We start from the raw sequence: 24,211 nt of genomic DNA on the forward strand, positions 1-24,211 counted from the left end.
TTGTATTATTATAGTATAGAATGTATTTAATAAGCAAACGTTTGTCAGCAGGGTTTTTGGGCTGTATTTCATGTAAAAACGTTCACTGTTAGTTTACTTGCTCACGCTAATTAAGGCTAATGCTGGCTAACAGAAGCTAGCGCAAGAAACGACGCCGCAAAGTATTGTTTATAGTGCATTTCTTGCCACCTTATAGCATTTGTACATTTGTATGACAGTCTATAATGCTCCCGTGAGGTTTTTCCGGACGTTTTGGTAATGATTTTCACTATAAAATCATATTTCTAAATGACAGGAAGTTGATAAACTGGCCGGAATAGCTTTGAGCTAACGATCTTTGCCGATGCATTCCATTCTAAACGTAACGTTAGTTGTTCAAAACATTACCTGTCTATATAATTTGTTCCTCAACGTTATATAGACAGGTCATGTTTTGTAAACTAACGTTATGTTTAGAATGGAATGAATACATGGGTCGGGAAAGATAGTTAGCTCAAAGCTAATCCAGAAGGGCAGCTAACAGTAGCTACTGTCTGTAACTGTGATGCATTTTCTGTTTGCAGTCCAATGTTCACCAAAACACACACGTTATAATTTGTTCCTCAACGTTATATAGACAGGTCATGTTTTGTAAACTAACGTTATGTTTAGAATGGAATGAATACATGGGTCGGGAAAGATAGTTAGCTCAAAGCTAATCCGGCCTGTTTAACCACTAGCTTGTTAGCTACTGAAGGCTAATGCTGGCTGAGCAAGGAAACTAACGTTTTTACATGAAATACAGCCCAAAAACCCTGCTGACAAACGTTTGCTTATTAAATACATTCTATACTATAATAATACAAACGTTTCATTGCCTCTCTGTGACGACAAAGTTGTTTAAATAAGGGGAGAAAAGTAGCTAAAACCAATGTATTTGGATGGGACAGGAAGTACCATTCGCAACCGGAAGTCAGCCGGAAGTGCCTACTTTCAGGTTGTGCAAGTGGAGAATACTTGAGTAAAGTACAAATCCCCCAAAACAGTACTTAAGTATTGTAACAAAGTACAATTACTCAAGTACTTTACACCCCTGGGTTTCTCTCATGATTGAGATTTTCTACGGCAGGGTTTTCAGACAAGACTTCCAAACCATCTTTTAACCCAAAGATCTGCCCCTCAACACAGTCAAATGGGAGTGATCCTTAAGACAGCTTGACCCGAGACATTTTTACACCAGCTTCCCAAGTCCTACAGATGTAGCCAATCAAGTTTTTTTTTAGATTTGGTTCTGGATGTCTCCAGGTATAGTCTCTGGATGAAACCATGCAACGTCCCAACAACCTGTCCCCAAGGTGGGTCCCTCGATATGAAAACAGTCCCTTAAAAATGTCAACTAAATAGCACAAAACTATTGTCACCATTTTGAAATACAAATTAAATGAATTACCGCCAACAGCTTTTTGCACATGGTCTATGAACTATCAGTTAGGCCTACAGAGTAAATGTCAGTATCTACAAATTATGTCAAAACAAAACTTCAATGTGATTTTAATGTAAAAAAAAAATTTAAAAAAAAAGGGGTGAAATACATTTCCCCCCCAAAAAAAGATGGAGTCACCTGTTGGAACCATAGTCAAGCAAATTAAGCTCAATTAAGCAAACGGTGTAAAGAGGAAAATAAGTTTTCCTAAAATTTGTATCTAAAATAAACAAAGGTTTTTCTTCAAAATAATATTTATTCATCCACAGTTTAAATCATAAAAGTATGTCAAATATTTGCAGATAAAAAATATATTTGAGAACATTAATCATTAAGAATATACACAATTAAAACCAGGAAATATATATTTTACAATTACATACTAAAGAAGTGAGGTATTTGTTTAAGACAAGACTAAATTCGATTAAGCTACTTGGGACATAAAACCGACCGAACACCACTCACACACACAATGAATTTCACATGAATAAGCCATAATGGGGAATTCCACCGAAACGGACTTAAGGTTTTTACTCTGCAAAAGTATACACTTTATTTAAAATGTTATTAAAAAAAAAGACATGTCCAATGTTTGAGTTTTGGTTTCTCAAGCAAATCAAATCAAATGATAAGTGTATTATGTCATCGGATTCTTTTTTAAATATATTTTTCAACAATTTGCTTTTGAACACAATTCTAGTTGTCATGAATTCTCTTCTTGAACAATTTCAGACAATGCCATATAGGACTGCATTCCCCTTCATTCATTAAGATAAAAGTAAATAAAATAAAAATGGAAATATTTGGACAATGTCTACTTTTGCATCACGTTAATTTTAAGAGGAATTCCCCTTTGGGAAATGCATTGCTAAGCCGCTTTTACAAATAAAAGGATACGACAAAGACAAAAATATGTATAATATAAGTATGCTGTTGAAACAGCTGACTAGATATGGCAGCAACAGGTTTTTCTACACAGGACTGAACCAACAGTGGTGAACCTGGAAGAGAACGTGTCATGGCTAGATGTTCTGCTCTTCTGAAAGACAGATGAACAGGTGTGGGTTCCTGCGGGTGGGTTGGACCGCCATGCCCAGGCTGGAAGACGATGACGAACTGCTGGAAGAGAGGAAATACAGCCAAAGTAAAAAAGCCAATTGTGTAATGATGGTAATATATGATTAAGAAAAGCAAGTAGCTGAAAAGCATTGGTAACAGCCAGTGCCTTAGTGGTCGTTTTTAAGCCTAAAAAGAAACGTGGTCTACAAAAACGAACTCCCTGGTTCACGGAGGAAACTCGTATCATGAAAAAGGCATGCCGCAAACTTGAACATAATGGCGTTCGACCAAACTCAAAGTGTTCCACCTTGCCTGGAATGACGGGTCTACATAAATACAAAAAGGCACTCTCACTTGCCAAAACCTCATACTTTTCCAGGCTCATCAATGAAAACTAAAATAACTAGAAGTTCCCGTTTGATACAGTTGCAAAACTTACTCGGAAACAACCAACTGCGCTAAATCAGGCATCTTCGGCCAATGACTTCATTGCATTCTTTACCAAGAAGATTATCTCATAAGAGACTAAATTGAAGGCTTACTTACCAATCAAGAGTCCCTCCCAACCTCTGATTGGCCTTCCCTCTGCTATGCAATCCAGCCATATGCTATCCTGCCTTGAAAACATCTTAAGTGTCCTCTCAAAATTGGTTGGTGGAGCTAAACCCTCAACCTGCTCGCTTGCCCTTTTCCAGCAACTCTCATTGAAGAACTTCTCCCAACTTTAGGTCCCACCCTACTTAACATCTTTAACACTTCTCCGTCTACTTGCATGGTTCCCTTGGCCTTTAAAATCAGCAATTATTAAACCGCTAGTTAAAAAACCAAACCTTGACCCCCTAATTTTTGGAAAACCACAGACCCATCTCCAATCTTCCCTTCTTATCCATAATATTAAGAACGGACAATCACAACGCAACTTAATTACCATCTATCAAGTAACAACCTTCACAAATCTTTTCAATCTGGCTTTAGAACCTTCCACTCCACTGAAACGGCACTTACCAAAATCACAAACGGCTTTCTCTTGATTCCAATCTAACCTCTGCTCTTATTACTTGACCTCAGTGCATCCTTTTGACACCGTTGATCACTCCATTCTTCTGAGTCGGCTCGAGAATCATGTTGGCATTCAGGGTCAGGCATTTGCCTGGTTTAAATATTATTTAACCAATAGAACACACCGTGTGATCTATAATGATTTTAACATCCGAGACCTTCACAGTGAAATGCAGTGTATCGCAAGGCTCCGTCCTGGGCCCTTTGCCATTTTCCATTCATATGCTACCCCTCAGCAATATCATACGCAAATTTGGTATTAACTTTCATTGCTACGCAGATGAGTCAGATGACACAATTATACCTACCTATTAAGCCGAATGATTCCTCCCAATTACAAAATGTTGAGGCTTGCCTGCTTGCCATTAAAAACTGGATGTCACTAAATGTTCTGCTCCTTAATGCAGATAAATAAATAAATAGTCATTGGCCCCCCAAATCAGAGAGGCCTGTTTGAGGACATCTCCCTCAAACTTGATACTTGCCATGTCTCAGAGCTCATGGAGTACTTTTTTATTCCTCCCTCTATTTTAATACACATATTACCTCCTTATACTACATTATTGGAATGGAATTTTGGTACCTATGGAACCTGTTCTAGTGACTGGCTGGTCCTTAAAGTCTCCAGAGTTTGCTCGGAACAGGGTGAATCTGCATTTTGCTATGATGCCCCCTAGCTCATGGAATGAACTCAGTCCTTAAAGCTTGAGATTCTCCCCTCTGTTGCAGAGTTTAAAACCTTGATCTCCAACCTTTGTCAATCAAGTTGTAGGTGTTTTAATCGATTGTTATCCTTAGTCTAATGATTTTGTATGCCTTTTATTTTTGCTTAACTTCATGTTTTGCTTAACTCTATGTACACTTGACACAACTAAATAAGGGAAACCTCAGTTGCCTTTAGAGTTTAAAGAAAAGGTTTGAAATTGAAATATCGGCAATCTTTATTTTGACTAACAGTTTCTCTGCGTCAGAAACCAGCCACAAACGTCAGCCTCTTCATCCCGTATTTCTCCCAGAGTGTTTTCCTAGCTGGTACCCGACACAATGTCACAATGAAATAATGGCAGGTAATAGCTAGATGACATTTAAATTACAGCCGGGCTGCCACTAAAGAACAATGCTCTGTGCACGTTGCATTGTGTGCGTGTCAAAGAGCGGAATAAAAAAAGGTCTACATTAAACATAAATGACACAGCGGTCACCATTTCAAAATAAGAGTTGATTTACTTTGTGACACAATAGCCAAACAAATGCACTAGCCATCAACATCTTATGCCAAATGATTAGGGCCCATTACAAAAAAAATACTATTTATCAATTAACAAGTCAGAGTCCTCGTCTGCACCTTCAGAGTCCGAATGCAGTCAATGCTCGAGTCCCAGTCATCAGTGCTCAAGTCCAAGTCGAGTCACGAGTCCTGGACTCGAGTACTACAACACTGCACACATGACATCACAACAGCTTTATGAAACACATGACTTCCCCAAAAAGTTACTTGCTGACTGAACAGAACATAGTTACCTTTCCCAGTCAGGGTCTGACTGAACAGAACATGGTTACCTTTCCCAGTCGGAGCCGTAGGAGACCTTGCCGACTAAACAGAACATGGTTACCTTTTCCAGTCAAAGTCGTAGAAGACCTTGCTGACTGGACTGAACAGAACATGGTTACCTTTTCCAGTCAGAGTCGTAGAAGACCTTGCTGACTGAACAGAACAGAACATGGTTACCTTTTCCAGTCAGAGTCGTAGAAGACCTTGCTGACTGAACAGAACATGGTTACCTTTCCCAGTCGGAGCCGTAGGAGACCTTGCCGACTGAACAGAACATGGTTACCTTGGGGGGCAGGTGGCGCACGGAGATTACGTTCGTCACCAACACCGGGAGACACTGGGATTCGCCTGTTCGAATCCAGCTCCCGGCGTTGCTATCAGCTTGGCTGTCCTCTCACGCTGATACAATTGGCTGTATCAGGGGGTGGGAAGCTGAAGGGTGGGTCCTGGGCGTTGTGGACAGCGACCCCTACAGTTCGGTCGGGGCGCCTGCTCAGCGAGGGTTGGATCTGAGGAGAGATAGTGTGGCCTCCCACACGCTACACTCTCCCCGGTGAGAACCTGCGCGGCCAGGTTGGCCTGCCCCAGGCTGCACATGCGTCGGAGGAAAGCATGTGACAGTCTCCGGTCTCCCGGACCAACAGTAGGGGAAAGTACGCAACAACCAGGAAGGGTGGGATGGGAGAAAAATCGGGAAAAAGGAGGGGAAGAAAGATATAAAAAAAAAAAAAAAAAAAAAACATGGTTACCTTTCCCAGTCGGAGTCGTAGGAGACCTTGCTGGTGGCGTCCCCCTGTGGGCTGTGGCCGTTACAGGCACGCTGGAAGGCCTGTGCCACCGTGTAACGGGTCTGGCCCTGGGCACAGCGCTCTATCCTGTCCACGCCGAGCTCCGTCTGCAGGAACAGGTGCAGACGGCTGTCTGACAGCAGCAGGGGCGTGTGGAGAACACTGCAGCGCAGGGGAGAGGAACGGACACATTCAAAAGGATAGTTAGGATTTATTTTTCACCTTTTCCTGCGTGTTGCATTGCTTTTAGAGGACGAGGGGTCGTCCTAACAGATTAGATTGTACTTTATTGTCATATATTATATTTGCATACAACGAGATTTGGGACTCAAACTTAAGGCGCAGTAATCACACAATATATCTGACACTTAACAGGCCTCGGACGGCAGGTCTGAGGGTCCGCCGGAGCTAGGGTCGGCGTCGGGATTGCCCTACCAGGGGGGCGACTGCGGCGGGGCACTTGGGCCAACTCAATGGGGCGGTCCAAATCCAGGTGAGCAGGCTTCTGGCGATCCACAGAGATCCGTTCTTCACCCCCCCTCCGCCCCTGTGTCAATGACAAAGGTTTTACCGCCTGCCTTCACAAGCCGATAAGGACCATCGTAGGGTGGCTGTAGGGGGTCTCAATGGGCATCGCAGCAGATCAGGCGGGACACGCACCTTCGGAATGCCGTGGCATGAGTTAGGGATGGGTACGAAAGACTTGGCCTTGTCCAGCAGAGCACCCCGCTGTTCCGGTGCCGAGCACAGGGAAGAAAATCCCCCGGGACACGGAGGGGTTGGCCGTATACCAGCTCAGCAGAGGATGAAAGAAGGTCCTCCTTAGGTGCAGTACGGAGTCCCAGCATCACCCAAGGAAGTCCGTCGACCCAGCTATCAACCCGGAGATCGGCCTTAACCTCTTCCACCCGTGCGGTACCGGACCGCAAATGACATCACGTCATAAATCATTCTCTCTAGACGGACATAATTATCGTTTTTTTTTCTATTCAAACATATTCAAGAGTAAACATCCTAACCATGTCACAACAGCAGTCATAGTGTATATTTTCAGCAATACATTTGTTTACCAATTAGGGATGTTCGATATTGGCTTTTTTACCAATATCCGATATTGTCCAACTCTTAATTTCCGATACCAATATCAACAGATAATGATATATGCTGGGTTTCCCCCCCAATTTTTTTTAATAATTTCAGGTAATTAACATTACATATCTATTGTTGTGGAATTAACACATTATGCATACTTTTCACAATAAATAAAATAAGAATTTGTTCTTACTTGCCTGGGTAAATAAATGTAACGATTTTTTTTCTTTTTTGAAAACCGATAGCGATAATTTCCGATATTACATTTTAATGCCAATATTGGTAAGCCGATAATATCAGACATCCCTATTACCAATAGGTTAAAGTATTCGTGAGATTTTCGTTTTTATAAATGTGTTGTTTTGATCGTGGCGATCCCCCATTTTGAATTAGCGGCTGTCTCTTAATGATGACGAATGTAGTCATTTTGAGAAGAGGACATCCAGAGCTCTCAATGAGCGTTGGAATTTCTAAAAACTACACTTCCCAATGGATTCTAGCTGCCTTCAAGCAAATGACGTGTATGAATTTCTCTTATTACTCTGGATTATATACCACAAAACTGAACGTTATTGGCATATATTGGAGCACAGTTAGTTTGTCTCCCCTATTGTGAACTGTAAGAGCCGCATTCAAGCTTATTTGTTTTGATTAATTGTGAATCTGTATTAATACATTTCTCTGTTGCAGTGAGTGGGGCGCTTTGCTCAGGTGAATGGGGCGGGGCTAACGCTATAAGCCACAGGTGCGGCGTGTGACGGCAGAGCAGCAGGCAGCAGCAATACTGTCATTGACACGCAGCGCAGACGCAACCTTTTTGTCTAGAGATTATTGGGATCTCTTGTTTTGTTACTAAGATTATTAGGATCTCCTGTTTTACTTTTATGTGCGATATTGTTTTCATGTTTTGTTCTTGCTGCCAGTTGCTGGACCATTAAAAGAGCAAAAGGAACAACAAAAACGTGCAGTGGTTTCTGTTCTGCGACTGCGAGTCTGACACTGCTTCCCAACCTACAAGTGGAAGATTCAAATAGGTTATAAGACAAACCTGTTGGGATTTTGGCCACTACATCAAGTCAATGACAAGCTGCGATTGAAGAGCACGGATTATTGGGATCCGAAGGAACGGGCTGAAGCCAAGCCAAATGACAAGCTGCGATTGAAGAGCACGGATTATTGGGATCCGGAACGAAAAAAGAATTGGAGGATCAAACAGGTCCAAATTGGAACCAAAGCGCCGGCCCGACGCGCGGCTACAAACAGAGGAAACGCCGGCCTGACTGCTGTAAACAAGCAAGCAAACAAATAATTGAGGTATGTGTTTGCAAAAAGCCACGCCACATGAATAATTATTCGTTTGGAATAAATGCATGGATTATCACTAAACAAACTTCGCCTCTGATAACGATGTTTATGGACAGTGAATATTTTATTTTGTGCTGGTGACATATCATGGATAAAGAGAGCAGCCAAGGAAACAAATAACCAGCCACTGTTGAAGACCTTTTGGATTCATTTGTTTGTTTATTCTGAATTAATATGGCGAGTTCAGACGCCCGTTAATGACATGGATGAGGCGCAGCTGCGCGCATCGAGACAAGGAAACGCCGGCCTGGCGTGCGGCTGTAACCGAACCAACAATTGAGAAAGACAATGATAATGACATAACCAGCCACTGTTTCTAAAACACGTCGAAGACCTTGTGGATTTATTTATTTGTTTATTCTGAATTAAAATGGCGAGTTCAGATAAGGCAGACCTGCCCGTTAATGACATAATGAGGCGCAGCTGCGCGCATCCAAATAGGATGACAGACGCACGCTCAACGAGGTCGTCTCACTCTTCCTCCCACCACTCCTCCTCTTCCTCCATACGCATCAACGCGGAGGCAGAGAGACGATATTTATTGGCCAAATCTTCTATGTTACAAGAAAAACATGCAATTGAAGAACAGGAACAAATGTTAAAAAAAAAGAGAGAAACATTAAAAAAAAATGAGAGAAACATTAGAATTACAAGGTGAAATAGCAGCCAGCACAGCCAATCCTTCCCAGTGGAAATGGGCGCTGGTATATTCAAAGCCAGATGTTTCAATTCATCCATATGACATAGGTGCTGTTAGGAGCAAGGCAGGAGCACATTACTTGCCCTTTTTTAATGTTAACGATGGTAATGCTCACAGTTGGCCCGATGCTCAGCCAGATGACATTAATGACCAGCACCAGCCCCAACTAGTGCACAATATTCGACCTGTCATGCCCATGTCACCGACGCCTCTGTACCCTCAGTCTTCGTTTAGGAAGTTCCGGTTCCCGAGGGACCCCCCTGCCCAGTTCCCGTCCTCCACCTCGATGGTCAACCAGCGGCCCAGTCCTTTCACCGACAGCCCTCTGCCACAGGCCTCGCCCCTCACTTCTCCCGCAAAAGCCGGGCCGCAAGAGAAGGACGGAGCCCACCCCTCTGCCCAACGGGAGGCGCCGCAGGTGCATTTCAGACGGGGACTTCCTGTGTCTTGGCCACATGGTTCTGAGGCCATCGCAGCAGCCAATAGGGAGGCGCCTGTTCTCACCACACCGGTCCAGAGTCCCTGTGAGGAAAAATCCAGAAGCCTGGCATCGGAGGGGAAGACCTCAGCAGACATGAAGAGGGCAGAGGACAAGACCCCAGCAGACATGAAGAGGGCAGAGAAGACCCCAGCAGATATGAAGAGGGCAGAGGACAATACCTCAGCAGACATGAAGAGGGCAGAGGACAATACCTCAGCAGACATGAAGAGGGCAGCAGAGGACAAGACCCCAGCAGATATGAAGAGGGCAGAGGACAAGACCCCAGCAGACATGAAGAGGGCAGAGAAGACCCCAGCAGATATGAAGAGGGCAGAGGACAAGACCCCAGCAGACATGAAGAGGGCAGAGAAGACCCCAGCAGATATGAAGAGGGCAGAGGTCAAGACCCCAGCAGATATGAAGAGAGCAGAGTTATGTGGTCACATAGGGGCCGGGGATAGCCAAGCAGAGTTATGTGGTCACATAGGGGCCGGGGATAGCCAAACAGTACTCAAGTACATTGGTAACGAGCACACTAGGAAGAATGCTCTGATGTTGACTGTCAAAAAGCGCAAAGAGCTTTCCCCAGGTCACAGCCACACCCACTCGAGCAGCCAAAAGGTGAGCACTGAGCTAGGCGCTTTCAGGACCACACTTGGTGGACAGCTCCTCACAGTGGAAGACTTCTCACAGGCAGAGAAGTCAGTCATCACCTATGTTCAAAAGCAATCCTTCCCAGTGGAAATGGCAGTGCTGGAAACCGCTCCATTCAGAGTGCAGAAGAACAGTAAAAACGATCCTATACTGGATGAAGGCCTACAAACCATCTTCTGCGAGAGATCTGACCTCTATGCCAGGACACAAGAATACCTTCTGCTCCTCCAAGGAAGACCGAAATGGAGCACAGTGAGAAAAAAAAGGAAAAAACTTTAACATTGGAGATGTCGTCCTGGTAGTGGACCCAACTGCTCCACGGGGGTCGTGGCCACTAGGCAGAGTACAGGAGACCAAGCCTGATGCAGGAGGTCTGACCCGTGCAGTGAAGCTCCAGACGAAAACCTCCATTATTGATAGGCCCATAGCTAAGCTATGCCGCATTCCTGGAGATTGAAGAATAACAGGTCTTCTTTCAACAGCCAAAAAGGGATGTAATGTATATACTTTGTTTATTTCACTTAGGTAAATTTACCACAGTGGTGAAGACCAATTTATATAGTCCATAGGATTTAAAAGTTCCCCTTCAAGTTATATTTAATGAATTACTATTTAATCTAAAATGAATTATACAGTAGCAACCACCCTCATTATGGCAATATAGTCATTGGTCATGAACCAAGCACAGAGCAAAGAAGCATGTGTTACTGTTTGAGATATATACCTTATATATACTTTCCGGATCGCTAAGATGATTTAGACGATGACACATTCTTAAGAGTCAAACTGTGAACTCAGGGTTGTAAGAGGGTGAGCGACAAAATGCCATTTCAGCATCCAGGTCACTATCTAAATTCATTTGTTGATAGTTATACGGCTCTCTTTATTTGGTTTGAGTAATTGATTCCTAGAGAACCCATAGACTGACGCATAGATATACACCCATGATACATATACATACACCCATAGACTGATGCATAGATATACACCCATAGACTAATACATAGACATACACGCATAGACTGATACATGGAGATATACACTCTTTGCCACTTTGGATTACAGTTTTTAGTTTTTTCTGATTTGACTGACCTAGCGATCATAAAGATCCCTCCTTAAGGCTATGTGCTAGTAACCTCGGCCCTAGGATACGGTTAAGAATGAAGACTCACACAGTTTAGCCCCAGCCGCATGGCCTGTAAGTTGGCCTCACACAGTTTAGCCCCAGCCGCATGGCCTGTAAGTTGGCCTCACACAGTTTAGCCCCAGCCGCATGGCCTGTAAGTTGGCCTCACACAGTTTAGCTCCAGCCGCATGGCCTGTAAGTTGGCCTCACACAGTTTAGCCCCAGCCGCATGGCCTGTAAGTTGGCCTCACACAGTTCTTCTTTCAACATCAACAAGGGATGTAATGTATATACTATATTTTCTAAATTAATTTGTTGATAGTTTTACGGCTCTTTATTTTGTTTGAGTAATTGATTCCTAGAGAACAATTAGGGGCCGGTGTAAGAGCCGCATTCAAGCTTATTTGTTTTGATTAATTGTGAATCTGTATTAATACATTTCTCTGTTGCAGTGAGTGGGGCGCTTTGCTCAGGTGAATGGGGCGGGGCTAACGCTATAAGCCACAGGTGCGGCGTGTGACGGCAGAGCAGCAGGCAGCAGCAATACCGTCATTGACACGCAGCGCAGACGCAACCTTTTTGTCTAGAGATTATTGGGATCTCTTGTTTTGTTACTAAGATTATTAGGATCTCCTGTTTTACTTTTATGTGCGATATTGTTTTCATGTTTTGTTCTTGCTGCCAGTTGCTGAACCATTAAAAGAGCAAAAGGAACAACAAAAACGTGCAGTGGTTTCTGTTCTGCGACTGCGAGTCTGACACTGCTTCCCAACCTACAAGTGGAAGATTCAAATAGGTTATAAGACAAACCTGTTGGGATTTTGGCCACTACATGAACAATAGCAACCATCAGACAAAATAGGGCTCCGGGCTTAAGAGGTTAAGAGCAACTTTCATTGACCGGTGAAAGCGTTCACACAAGCTATTGGACAGACAAGGCCGACGCGGTAGGAGGGCCTACTCTGTAGGAGCAGTTGGCCTAGATGATAGGCCGTAGTGCAGTGGAGGGAGCCACCCAACTGCTGGGTAATGGAAGTCCATAATGCAGAAGTGAACTGGGCCCCCCGATCAGAGGAAACACCGAACCGGGCGACCCATGTACCGATGAATGCGTGGGACAGCCTCCGGCCAACGGGTGGTCCCATCTACCATCGTCAGAAGGTGAGTGTAGCCCCTGGACGAAGCAAGGGGTCCCACCAGATCCACATTGATGTGGTCAAAACGCCTCTCGGGGACTGTGAACTGCTCCAACGGGGCCTTAACATGTCGATGGACCTTCGCACGTTGGCTTGGCATGCCATGCCGGTCCTGACCCAACCCCCAATGTCAACCTTCATCCTGGGCCAGACAAATTTCACAGCCATTAGGCACGGTGATGCCCGGGTGTGAGAGGCCATGGACGGCCTCGAAAACTTCGTCTCCATGCATGCGGAACCACTGGGCGTGGCTGCGCCATAGATACATCACATACCAGCGTCGTGCCATCATCAACGAAGGGGACGTTCGCCAACCGGAAGCCAGTAACCACCGTCCTGCATGCCTGGATGTCTGGGTCTGAAACCTGATCCGCAGCCATACGGGCATAATCAATGCCGAGGTGGACAGCACCGATGGCGGCACAAGAGAGGCAGTCAGCCACGGGGTTGTCCTTCCCAGCCACATGCCGGATGTCAGTGGTGAACTCCGATGAAAGCCAGATGGCGTTGGTGCCTGGCAGACCACGGTTCTGACACCTTCGCCATAGCAAAAATCAATGGTTTGTGGTCTACAAAAACAGTGAAAGGGCGAGCCTCCAGCAGGAAATTGAAGTGCCTGACTGCCAAGTACAGGGCGAGGAGCTCACGGTCAAAGGTGCTGTACTTATGTTCGCTGGAACGGAGTTGTCGGCTGAAGAACGCCAGGGGTTGCCAAATGCCATTGACCAGCTGCTCGTAAACGGCTCCGACGGCATAATCCGAGGAATCAGTCGTCAACGCCAGGGGAGCCTCAGGCACAAGGTGCATCAGCATGGTTGTGCTCGCGAGGGCCTCCTTGGTATCCGAGAACGCCTTTGACATGTCTTCGGACCATTAATCAACATCTTCAGTTTCCACATCAATGTAAATGTGCCAGAATTAGCTAATGAGCTAGTTTTCATCTGTAGTCCCTGCCTACCATGCATGTCTTCATGGTGTGGGAGGAAACCACCTCACCTGGAGAAAACCCACGCGAACACAGGGAGAACATGCAAACTCCACACAGAAACGTCCCCTGCTGGGGTTCGAACCCAGGACCTTCTTGCTGTGAGGCAGCAGTGCTAACCACTGTGCCGACAGTGTGTGGGTCGAGACAACGAGCCCTGTCATGTACTGGTGGGCCTTCCGTGGAGATGTAATGCATGACTCCATGCTTAGTGGCAGCGGACGAGAAGGTGGGTGTTGTAATGTCCGAGAACTCCAACAGGAGGCAGAAATCATCAGCAGGCGAGACAGCACTGGACAGTTTCAAGTTCAAGTTCAAGTTCTTTAATAGTTGTCATACAGAAGTACAGAATACTTTCATACAAAATGCTTCTTACTGTTACGCTCCAGAGACTGTGCTAGACAAGATAGTATCAAATAACATAATAACATAATATAGCATGAATTTAGAAGAAGAAAATGAGGTCACAGTGTTCGGTATAGACATATGTACAATGTTCTGAGTTACCATATAATATACAATACACAATACTATGCAGTGTACTAATGTACAGTACTATCTAGTGCAAAGCAGAAATGGGATGAGGTACAATTTTAGGTACAATTTACAGTAAGGTGTACGAGTTGTAGTGCAATCCTTCATCCATAAATATAAAGTGTGGGGAGTGGGTGCTACAGTGTGTTTGTTTAAAGTGGGTGTGTGCTATAAGTGTGTGGGGTGGGTGCTACAGTGTGTTTGTTTAAAGTGAGTGTGTGCGTGTGGATGTGTGTGCTATGTGCGTTTGGTGGTTGTTGTTGTGTAGTGTTCATTCATTGTGCGTTTAGCAGCCTGATGGCCTGGGGATAGAAGCTTCTTCTGAGTCTTTCTGTGCTCGCCTTGAGACTCCTGTATCGCTTGCCTGACCGCAGCAGTTCAAAGAGGCAGTTGTTCGGGTGACTGGAGTCTTTAATGATTCTCTTAGCCTTGCCCTTGCAACGCTTGTAGTAAATGTTCTGGAGGGTGGGGAGCCCCCCTCCAATTGTGCGTTCGGCTGAACGTGTCACTCTTTGTAGTCTGCTTTGGTCTTGTGCAGTGCTATTCCCAAACCAGGAGGTGATGTTGCCGGTCAAGATGCTCTCTATTGTACATGAGTAGAAGTTCTTAAGGATCTTCTGGCTGACTTGGAACTTCCTTAGGCGCCTGAGGAAGTAGAGGCGTTGTCGTGCCTTCTTCACAACACTGTTAATGTGTGTGGTCCATGTCAAGTCCTCGGATATGTAGGCTCCGAGGTACTTAAAGCTGTTGACTCTCTCAACCGGTGCCCCGTCGATGCTGAGGGGGCTGTAGTCCTTGACCCCCGACCTCCTGAAGTCCACAATCATCTCCTTTGTTTTGCTGACGTTCAGGGAGAGGCTGTTTTCCTGGCACCATCCCGCCAGGACCTTGACCTCTTCCAGGTAGGCCCTCTCGTCGTTGGCAGAGATCAGGCCCACCACCACTGTGTCGTCAGCTAATTTGACGATTGTATTGCTACTCCGCTGAGCCACACAGTCGTGTGTGTACAGGGAGTAGAGGAGGGGACTCAGAACACAGCCCTGGGGGGCCCCTATGTTGAGGGTGATGGATGAGGAGGTGCAGTTGCCTGCTCTCACCACCTGGGGTCTGCCAGTCAGGAAGTCCAAGACCCACTGGCAGAGGTCATAGCCCAAGCCCAGGTCCCTGAGCTTGGCTATGAGTATGGAGGGGACTATGGTATTGAATGCCGAGCTGTAGTCGATGAATAGCATTCTCACATAGTTCCCCTGCCTCTTGTCCAGGTGTGATGCTGCTGTGTGCAGCACATGGGATATGGCGTCCTCCGTGGACCTGTTGGGGCGGTATGCAAATTGCAGGGGGTCCATGTTGATGGGGAGGGAGGAGCAGATGTAGCCCTTTACTAGCTTCTCGAAGCACTTCATGGCTATGGAGGTGAGAGCTACAGGGCGGTAGTCGTTGAGGCAAGCAGGCTTGGATTTTTTGGGTACAGGGATAATAGTGGACAGGTGGGGATGACAGCCTGTTCTAAGGACAGGTTAAATATGTCAGTGAATACTGGGGCCAGTTGGTCGGCACAGACTTTTAGGACGCGGCCGGGGATGCCGTCTGGACCTGCTGCCTTCCTGATATTCACTTTTTTAAAGGTCCGCCTCACCTCATGCTCTGTTACCCTGAACACTGCGCCTCCATCAGCAGCCGACCCCCCCCCCCCATTGCCGAGGCTTGTGAGCTGGTGTTGTTATTACCAGCATCAAACCTCGCATAGAAGGTATTGAGGTCATTTGCTAAGGAGATGTCACTGTTCAGTTTGAGGGAGGCGCCTTTGTAGTCTGTCATCGTTTTGAGCCCCTGCCACATAGCTCTAGAGTCAGCTTGTTCAAACTGGAGTTCAATTTTATCCCTGTAGCGTCGTTGATTCATTCATTCATTTCATTCATTTCATTGTGGCTGTGTCACTGCGCTCACATGACAAGGAGCTGAACGTCTCAGCGCCTAGGAGGGGAGTGGACACCTTAGCAAACACAAAATCCCAGGTAAAATGCTGGTCAGCAAAACACAATACCATGGTGCGTTTGCCAAAGGTAGGGATGGCACTGCCATTGGCAGCTTCAAGGGGCGGGCCCCGTCTCGCTGTGTGGAAGTCCATTGCCGACGCCGGCAGCACGCTCACCTGGGCACCAGTGTCGCACAAAAAAAAACTACGGCCGGAGAGCGAGTCTGTGACATACAGCTGAAGCCTGCAGGATGGCCAACACTCACGTCTGCTAATGAGTGGCAGCCAGTGCGTTTCCCGACCCACTGTAGTTGCATGGTGGCAGGCACTTCTTAGCTTTGTCCCCAAACTTTGCGCGGTACTTTGCGCTGTAAAAGCACAGCCCTGACGGTCTCACCCGCGTCAGATGGAGTGGTTGGAACCCATGCTAATCAACGGTGGTGTAGGCCGACGCTGCCAAACACTTCTTCCCAGCTGAGAAAAATACATCCGCTTCCCTAGCTAGCTGACGAAAGTCAGTTTTGATGGAATTAGCCATAGATAAACGAACATGGTCTGGCAGCTGTTGCAGGAAAAGTTCTTTAAATAGAAAACATGGCCCATGGTCACCCAGCAGAGCTAGCATGTGGTCCACCAGTTCAGAGGGTTTTGAGTCACCCAGTCCAGGTATAGAGAAGCTGGCGAGCACGGTCAGATTCAAGCGGCAGTTACACCTTTCATTTAAATTTTCGTTTCATTGTCATATGCGTTTCGCCGCGACGTGGCAGCCTCGAGTCACACTTTCGTTTTTGTCACCTGAGCACACTGATGTAGTACACTGCCAAAGCAGTAGGTGGCAGTAGGTGGCAAACATGAAGGCAATTTCAACCAATCAGAACTTGAATGTGCCTGCAAAGCAAATGTCAACAAGGCGGCCACCATCTTTTGCCTAGTTACCCAATGCAGCAAAGTCTAATAAAAGTGCAATAAACAAAACGGATACATTCACTGTGTGTTCTGCCTGTCATTTGTTGATGAAACAAAACTAACATCAACACAAGTGACCACCAAGAGCGGATAGTTTAGTCTAAAAAAAGATCGGTAGCTACATTGTTAGCTGCATGCTAACGTCAATGGAATTTGCCATTATAACAGTATAGCATTGTGGCTAGAAGCTAACGTTAGCTCACGCTAGTTAGCCAGCACCAAACTGATGATATCGGGAGCCATCAGTAGTTAGATAACATTAGAGACAACGCTGTGTGTATTAAACAAAGGTGAATAGATGACTGGGCCATTTTGTTTAATGCTTGTTAAGTTGAAAGAGGAGCTTTGAGCTAACATGGTCTGATAGCTCACGTTAGCCAGCTGCTCATGCAATCGGTAATGCTAGCAGAATGAATAGATGTAAACTTTATTTAACATATTGCATATGGGTACAATACAATACGGCTCAATACAAACAATTGTTAAGGGAATGCAGACTGTTGTAGCTTGGACTGGGGTCCTAATAACAATAACTTGACAACACATGGTAGCTGAAGCTATTTGGGACACGGAGCTATGTCCCAAACACACACACACACCCACACTGTTGTCACCGGAAGGGCACGCAGATGCTTTCTACTGCGCATGGGCGTTTTCGCAACAACGGCTCCGTGCAGACTACACGGCTGTTGTCGGCGCGTTTTTTAGGCGTTCTCCAAAACGCAAACACAATTTAGCGTTTCAGCCGTATCCACCAAAAAACGCCAAAAAACGCATTTCTGTGTAAAAGGGACATGAAACGTATTCAAAAGCGTATAAAAACGAGCACAAAAACACTGTGTGTAACTCCCGCTTCAGACAGAAAGCCTCTTTAAGATGTGTTTTTAAAGTAACATACTTGTCATGTGCAGGTGGGATTTCAAGCAAACTCACCACTCTCGCTGCAGTTGAGTTGGTAAGGGCTGCTACCACACTTGGTGGTATCCACGGTAATATCCCAGAGAGCGAATTGAGCTTCGGCTTGTGCAAACCAAGCGTTGGCACTCTGTTCCCAAAACTCTTGAGTGAAACTGCGTTCAGTGTAGGGCTGGGCGATATGGCCAAAAATTATATCGCGATAACGATAACAATCTCATATCACTCGATAAAAAAAAAATTCAAAAAAGATTTTTTTTCTTTTTAAACAACAGATGTATGTTTATTTTGCAGCAATTCTTTGTCGTTGCCGCCATCTTTAGTGTTACATCCCCTCACACTCCAGTTCTCAGGCTGCAGCTGGTTTGAAAGCGAAAGTAAACCAGCTTCTCCTGGCTCCAGGGGAGTTTAACAGTTCTGGCTCTGCTAGTTTCTTTTCCATCTTTTGGCGCTTTTTTGGTGGACAAACCTCTGCACATGTGCACCGTGACTCATGACTGGAAACTAGCTCTGCTAGCACACATAGCCTACTGTGTACAGACGGTTTCAAACTGTATTTTAAATTAGAAAGCAAACAAAATAAATGGACAAGAGAAAAATAAATCTCAATTTGGTCAGTATTGTCATTTGGACAAGCAAAGCCATTACTTTAAGTTGCAGGCAAGAAAGACAAGTCTGTCCACCGTCTCTGGCTTTAAAACTGCCCTGTTGCAGGTCAAAAAATTTAAATAAATTCTATTTTTTCTTTTTCTCAATATCGATTATTAAAATATATCGCGATAATTATAGTTATCGTTATATCGCCCAGCCAGCTGCGTTCTGTTGGTCAGTTGACATGTTCGATATAATCTCCGAAATACGTCCAAGAGAAAATCAGGGTCACCAATGTAGGAGTGCGGTAATAGCACAGATGGATTCGCTTTCCGATGCAAAACACAACAGATTAATTACACTACAACGCTTGCATTCCACTTTCACTCATCTCTCTTAACACTTTCAGGGCCAACCACATATATATACGTTATTGGGCGCCAACGGTTATACGTATATTTTAATATCCTATTCGTATGTTGCCGTTAAAAGGCATACTGGGACTCCGAAGTTGCAGTACCGGCCAGATCCTGCTAGTAGGCAGTATCGAGAGTGCAGTAAACCCTGTTCCAGACCGGGTGCTACACTCGAATGTCTCCGGGCGCACTTTTCTAGTAATGGGAAACCTAGGGCTTCACTCGATGGCATTGAATAGTTTTCGGGACCCGCAATCCATATGTTGTGGACCAAATGGACATACGATGGACCAGATGGCGATCTGACGTCAATTTCAGCTTGATCGTGCAAGGTTTTCATACCAATCCCCCTGATCGGCGTGCGTTGTGGTAATAACGAATGCCGTTACTGGCAATCAAATAATCAGAAACGACATAATAATAAACATAATACCTATTATATACATTTGATTGGAAATAGTAGCATGTCCAGGGACGAAACGCCAATGATTTTAGTAGAATTCACGTTGCGCCCTATAACCAGCCTCCCAGGAATTAGCCCGGATCATTCCAAAATTATACTTATATTCACCACGGGATAACGCGTGAACGTATTCATGAAATAATCAATTCTTTTTTGCATCTTGAACGGAAGATAGTTACTGTCAAATTACCATGGTATTGTATCCATAGCTATAATATAAAATATAGATTTCGCTCTACAAACAAGTTATATGTTATACCACTGTATTTTTATTGGATTCTATTATATGTTGTACCACTATTGCACATCGTCGCGGGCAAGACCACCCGCATTTCATTGTATACCTGTATGCCGTGACAATTAAAACTCTTGACTTGACTTGACTTGAGATGCACAGTAAAACTATGTAATGGAAACCTGGCCCAGCTAGAGCTAGATGGGGAAATCGAGGCTGCGAATGAGTTAAGCTAAGTCATCCCCCGCTAAGAGTCACGGGAGATGTAGTAAACACAACAGTCCTTCCATGTAGGCTAGAACGCCGTGAATTATGACTCAGTAGCCACTACAATACATCGATTACACTACTGGCATATAAATTCAAATGTAAAAAATAAAATGTGAACCAACAGAAAAGGACATTATAAAAAACAAACCCTATTGAAAGACTTGAGCAACAGTGGGGCACAGACAAATGTAAGTGCCAAGGCCTACAAACATATTGGGAAGTCCAGTAGTTAGCAGTCTCAAGAGTATGATACTTAACTCTCACCACTCAATGTAAAAAGGTGAAAAAGAACAGGGGATTGTTTGTTTTTCCTTTGGCCACCACTAGATGGCAACACTACAATGTGAGACACTCCCTGGTCTCTGTCAGTAGGAGGGGGGAAGTAAGTAGTAACTCACAGTTCCAAGAAGGTCTGAAGACCCCTCATTCTCCTGTTGACCTCCTCCTCGTTGCTCAGGCTGAAGAAAGGGTTCCAGGGTGGCAGTTTGGGCAAGTCACTGGACAGGTGAACGGAGGGGGGGGGGAAATGCATTCATTAAGGATATAGGGGCTCATTTATCAAGCAAAATATATATATATAAACTGTTCTTTGTCGGAGGTAATCCATTACAGAGAGATTTAAAAATATATATATATATATAATAAACGTATTGCAACTTAAAATGACGAGTAGTCTTTGGAAACAGTTTGTCTACCCAATAAATAAATGGCACAGTATTCTAAATCAACTCTCAAACTTTTAGTCTGAAATATTAATAGAAAATAACCTGTTTTGAGGTAATTCTTGACTAAACACCCCTGGCCTTTGTCAAATTCAGACACTGGAAACCTAGTGCAGAAATTGGCAAAAAATTGCTACCAAATATTTACTAGTAAAAGGGATAAGCTATGGGGTGTTAAATGGGCATTTGAGGCCAGAGGTTTAGGCTCAGCCACATTGATTCACAGTCGTTGTCCAGCTACATTTGTTTTTCCATAATTTCTCCCTTGGAAGTATTGGTCTGTTGGACAAGGCTGATAAGCCCCATCACTGCCATGATGAACTTTGATGAACTTTTGGAACTGGACGGATACGTCAGTCTGTAGCAAAGCTGATTAATTAAAAACAAAATCAACGGACGGCGATACCTTCCGTTTAATGCAACAAGAGTTCGAGAAGTTCTACATACATTTATTATTATAATCATCATCTTTGTTCTGCCTTCATCAGAATCACATCTTGGAATTGACCCATCTCAAACTCTGCCCTGTTGCTTTCCTACCATTTGTACGGTTATGATTGGAGGATCAAGAAAAGAGGGCAGAGTTTGAGAGTTCTAGGTAAATTCTAGAACTAAAGATAACAAGAGTGGCACCTACAGGTTATATAACAGTCCTGCAGATTTGGCATTATAAAAATGCACTAAAAGTAAATTGGACGCTATTCTGGAACCATTTGTAGCAGATGCACAAGTCTGGCCTCTTTTGAAAGGAAACACTCCTTCCTGTTGTGGAAGAAACAAAGCTTCCTTCTTCCTCAGAATCTAGAAAGCTGCATTTCTCCGATGACCCGTTACCATTGTGACATTACAGTGTTCACTACGACCCGTTACCATGGCGACATCATTACTACGTTCAATAGAGGCCTTTCATGGAATGTTTGGAATGCACATTTTTGGAACAATTGCCATGCGTTGATAATACAAGGAATAAATCAAAGAATGTATAATATACATGGGATATATAAACCACTTTTTTGAAAGTAGTTACATAGGCAACTGCTGGAAGAAAGACGACTACACAAACCGTCTCTGCAAGGCCTCTATTCTCACGTCTATAAACATCACACTGGTGTGATCGTACACATCAACGGGTTAAACACATATCTATATATATATATTAGGGATGTTCGATATTGGCTTTTTTAGCGATATAGTCCAACTCTTAATTTCCGATACCGATATATGCAGGGTTTCCCCTCCAGAAAAACGGAATCATTTCAGGTAATTATTAACATTACTTATTACATGGCGTTTTCACATTCGCCGAATGCTTGCTTGTGATTGGTCAATAGCCCCCCGACAGCGGTGAATTATTTTTCGATAACCACCGGTGATTATTGTTTTTCGCAGCTGGAGTAATCAAGCCCCACTGACACTGTTTCAGTGCAGCCAATCAGACACACCTGCCGGGCTGCCCGCGATAATAATAATCACTTTATTTGGGCTGACAGAGCCACAGAACTGCGATTTGTCAAATGAATTAGGTATATTGTTAGTAAGTTAGCCATGTAATAAGCGGGATAATGTATAGCTATACTCGGTCATCATCGCAAAATAATTGACCTTCACTGACGTTTAAAACACCTCGCCGAGGCGGCTTGGTATTTTAAACTCTGTGTCGGTCAATTATTTTGCGACAATGACCTCGCAGCTATACATTATCCCTTACATATCTCTTGTTGTGGAATTAACACAACATTATGCATACTTTTGACAATAAAATAAGAATTGTTCTTACTTGCCTGGGTAAATAAATGTAAAAAAGAAAAAAACTCTTACAGATACCGATAATTTCCGATATTACATTTTAATGCCAATATCGGACATCCCTAATATATATATATAATTTTCCTTCTTAAAACACAACAAAAGTCAGTTGAATGAACTTACATGATTAGAGCATTCCGCCGGAGACAGTTGCGTAGCCAAACAAACTCACTGTATCGCCTCCTCACACAGGAGGTCTTCCTCCTGAAACACATGCTATTGGTCTACACACAGGAAGCACAAAACACAAACGCATGCTATTGGTCTACACACAGGAAGCACAAAACACAAACATTAATACTTTGAGTGACACATGGACACCTACTCCCTATAAGAGATTAACCCTTTCACTGCCACACGACAGAAGGTTAACCCTTTACCATCACACAACCGACGGTCGCAGTGAAAGGGTTAACCGGCTGTCGTGTGGCAGTGAAAGGGTTAACCTTCCGTGTATTGTCGCAGTGAAAGGGTTAACAGTTGTGCGGCAGTGAAAGGGTTCAAACTTAAAAGATTCATTCAGGACGGCTTTATTTGAGAAAATTCTATTTGTAAATCCGGATTTGTTTTGGCAGTCTGAGAGTTGTATGTAGAGTTATTTTTTTGTGGAGATCTTCAGTTTTGCAGGATTTTTGGAGAAAGCATGGCACTTGAGACAAAACACACTATATGAACTCCTCTCGTTTCTTTGTTTACATACATTGTTTACAGCTTGTTATATTTCATTTTATTTTGTTTTCTTTTTTTTGTGGCCATCTTGGTCTATATAACTTATTGTCAATGTCAAGTATACTATTATATACCTATTGTTTGCGTCTTGTAAGTCCATATGGGCTGGGCATACACCTGTATGCAAGACACGAAAATAAAAAAACATCAAATCAAATCATTCAAACAACACAGTCACAGACCAGGCAGCAGCACCCGAGTATAAGGCTACATGGGTCACAGTGGCTCTGGAGGCAGAGCGGTCGTCTGGTAATCCGGAGGTTCCCGGTTCGATTCCCACTCCTCCCGGGCAGCGTGTGAAAGTGTCCTTGAGCAAGACACTTAACCCCCTACTTGCTACCGATTAGCAGGTTGGCACATTGCACGGTTGCCTCTGCCGTCGGTGTGTGAATGTGTGAGTGAATGGGGAAAAATGTGAGGAACAAATTGTAAAGCGCTTTGGATAAAAGCGGTATACAAGGGGAGCTCCAGTAGCTCACCGCGTACCTCGAACGCTATTTCGGCGTCGGGGACAACCGTGCGCGTCACGGATCTGGGGTACACGAGTTCGACTCCCGGACTCGCCGTATTTTCTCAGAGTGTCTTTCCCCCCATCTATACCCCATTCAACCTGTATCTGTCGGTCATACTTGACCAGAAAAAGCGATAAACGCGAAAAGAACCAGCTAACTGGTCAAAGTTTAAAAAAAAAAAAAAACGGTATACAAATACACCATTTAATTTGACCATTTACGTCCACAGCAATACGGTTTTCATTTTTAAAACTAAAACAATCTCCGTCCACAAGAGTGTTTTAGCACCATCATTCATAGCCTACAGACATGCCTGAAAACGCATATCACATGAACATTCACATAAACTGTGCGTGATTGGGTAAACACAAGCACTCCAGAAAGCAGCAGCATCATCACCGACTACTCACTGAGCGTTGTGGTGGAGTGAACTGCCGGCCATCATGAAAAGTCAAACTGGTCAAACTAGAGGTGGTGGCCAAGAGGAGGATGAGGAAAAAGCTGGATGCTATACTGGAAAACCCCTCCCACAGCCTCTGTGAGGAGCTAGCCAGGACC

The 24,211-nt window shown here is 44.4% G+C and overlaps 1 protein-coding gene across 1 annotated transcript in view; it reads right to left on the minus strand.

Moving 5' to 3' along the window:
- Window positions 1-2,431: 2,431 nt before the first annotated feature.
- Window positions 2,432-24,211, minus strand: part of snx10a (sorting nexin 10a) — a 32,696-nt gene continuing 10,916 nt past the window's right edge. The window contains exons 4-7 of the mRNA XM_084312984.1: window positions 22,536-22,636; window positions 20,283-20,381; window positions 5,882-6,082; window positions 2,432-2,581 (exon numbers count right to left, since the gene is read on the minus strand). Of these exons, the coding sequence (XP_084169110.1) occupies window positions 2,485-2,581; window positions 5,882-6,082; window positions 20,283-20,381; window positions 22,536-22,636 (498 nt within the window). The 3' untranslated portion in view covers window positions 2,432-2,484. The remainder of the gene's footprint in view (window positions 2,582-5,881; window positions 6,083-20,282; window positions 20,382-22,535; window positions 22,637-24,211) is intronic.

This window comes from Notolepis coatsorum (genome assembly GCF_963971535.1).
Source record: "Notolepis coatsorum genome assembly, chromosome: 4".
Lineage (NCBI taxonomy): Eukaryota > Metazoa > Chordata > Actinopteri > Aulopiformes > Paralepididae > Notolepis > Notolepis coatsorum.